General features: G+C 48.7%; 1 protein-coding gene across 2 annotated transcripts in view; it reads left to right on the top strand.

Annotated features, from left to right (window-relative positions):
• KIF5C (kinesin family member 5C) overlaps window positions 1-1,720 on the top strand; it is a 170,579-nt gene extending 168,859 nt beyond the window's left edge. For both annotated transcript variants that reach the window (XM_004375369.2, XM_023730384.1), the window contains one exon: window positions 1,614-1,720. In XM_004375369.2, the coding sequence (XP_004375426.1) occupies window positions 1,614-1,720 (107 nt within the window). The remainder of the gene's footprint in view (window positions 1-1,613) is intronic.
• Window positions 1,721-1,977: the final 257 nt, after the last annotated feature.

The raw sequence follows: 1,977 nt of genomic DNA on the forward strand, positions 1-1,977 counted from the left end.
AGGTCTAGTGCCTTTTCTTCTACTGGATGGTCATCTGGTGTTTTATTTTGGATGCCTACTGGAACCATCCTGTCCTGTTTCTGTAAATGTTTTGATATTGTCTGCTGTCTTCGGGGCATTCAGTGGTTATTTTCCTCATTTATTGATTGTAGATTTGTTTGTTTCGCCCTGCTTTTGTTTTATTTGGTTATGTCTGAGCAGGCGGACTGTGCATTCTTTGTTGTTTGCTCATCTTTGGGCACAATACTTTTCACCTCCTTCTCCAATGGGCAGGGTCAGTCACTCAGGTATGGTACAGTAGGGCAGGTCCAGCTGAAGGGCAGTTGCTGGGATGGGTCGTTTGTGGCATGTACCAGGGCTGACAGTGCAGACAGGGAATCAGTGCAGGGTATTTTCCAGTAGGCCGTGCCTGTGCTGCTTGGGAGTGTGATGTTCAGTGCATGGTGCAGGTAGGCAGGAAGGAGGGGGTACATTGTGATGTGTGGAGCTAAGATGGGTATGGGAAAGATGAGAGAGAGGAGAGAGGAACAGGAGCCAAAAACATACACACAAACAAAAAAGAGTGCTAAGGGAGCTTGCTGTTGGAGTGGAGAGATGAGAGACTGAGAAACGAGGAAAAACAAAAATTAAAAGAAGAAAGAATAAATCGAGAAACTGGAAATGAAGACAGACAAAAAGGGAATAAGGGAGAGAAGAAAACAAAGCAAAGAAAAAAAAAAACCCCAAAAAACAAGAAAAAAGAAAGGCCCCCAGGGATGTCCCTGTGCGTCTGCATAGAGTAAGGGAGTAGCTTCCAAGCCGCACGGTACCACCTGGCTAGAAGGGGCTCCCAAGCTGAGAAAAGAAAAAGAAAACAAACAAACAAAACAGAACAAATCAGAGCAAACAAACAAACAAAAAAGCGCTGGGGGTCCCACCAGCATGGTGTCAAGGGCTGGGAAACAGTTTCATAGTCAAGCGGTGTTTCGCAGCCTTTCAGGAAGAAGCAAAGATGGTGCATGGAGCTAGGTATTTGAGAGAAAGGAGGGGGAGGTGGTGAGAGGTAAGGAAGAAATCTAAAGAAGTGGAAAAAAGCAACACCAGCAGCCAATAAAATGCCCTCAGGGAGCTGGCCAGTGTGGGCAGGTTGAATCCAAGCAACACCAGGGTGAAGCTGGTGCTTCCCGGCCAAGAGACTGTGGCTGCAGGAAGCAGAGGAGGCTAAGTGGGGTGAAGAAGGGTGGGGGGTGGGAAAGACTATACTGCAGGTTACTGGTTGGTCTGTCTCCTGCTGGAAGCTCCGTGAAGCTGTTTTCTCATACCCCCTGTTAGCTGATCTCCGATAGGAGTCCAAGATGGTGGATCTGTGCTGCGGTAGCTGATAGGGGACCTCTGCATGTATCTCTCCTTGCTCTCTGTTCTCGGTCAGTTTCTTATTCCATTCAGTGCTTGGCTGAGTTATTTATCTCTTTATTTGATGCTTAGGGTTTCAGGATTGATGCGTGACTCTGTTTGACTTAGTTTTTCTGATCTTTGCTGCAGAGGGACAGTGTGGTGCTTCTGACTATGGCGCCATGTTGCCAGGAAGTCCTGCTTAAGCCATTTCTGAATGTCTTTTCTCTCTGCTTTGACAGCCAAGCCCATCCGTCCAGGACATTACCCAGCATCGTCTCCAACAGCTGTCCATGCCATTCGAGGGGGCGGAGGCAGCTCTTCAAACTCCACTTACTACCAGAAATAATCATGAAGTGAGTTCCTCATGTCGGGATGGATTCTCTGGGGGGCAATCCTGGGCAGATTGAAGGTAGGGCCTTCTTGTCTTCCTGAAGCCCCCATTTCTCAGCCACATGTGTGTGGGCCTTCAGTGGAGAAGAGTTCAGCTCTGCTCCAGGACAGGCCTTGGGATTCCAGATTATCGGGGACCAGAGTGTACCCTCAGCTTAATCTAGAACCCCGAGGTCTTCTAGCTGTGGGCCGCCTTGGGCCGGGTGGGAACCT

The sequence above is a fragment of the Trichechus manatus genome, unplaced genomic scaffold (assembly GCF_000243295.1).
Source record: "Trichechus manatus latirostris isolate Lorelei unplaced genomic scaffold, TriManLat1.0 scaffold00036, whole genome shotgun sequence".
Taxonomy (NCBI): domain Eukaryota; kingdom Metazoa; phylum Chordata; class Mammalia; order Sirenia; family Trichechidae; genus Trichechus; species Trichechus manatus.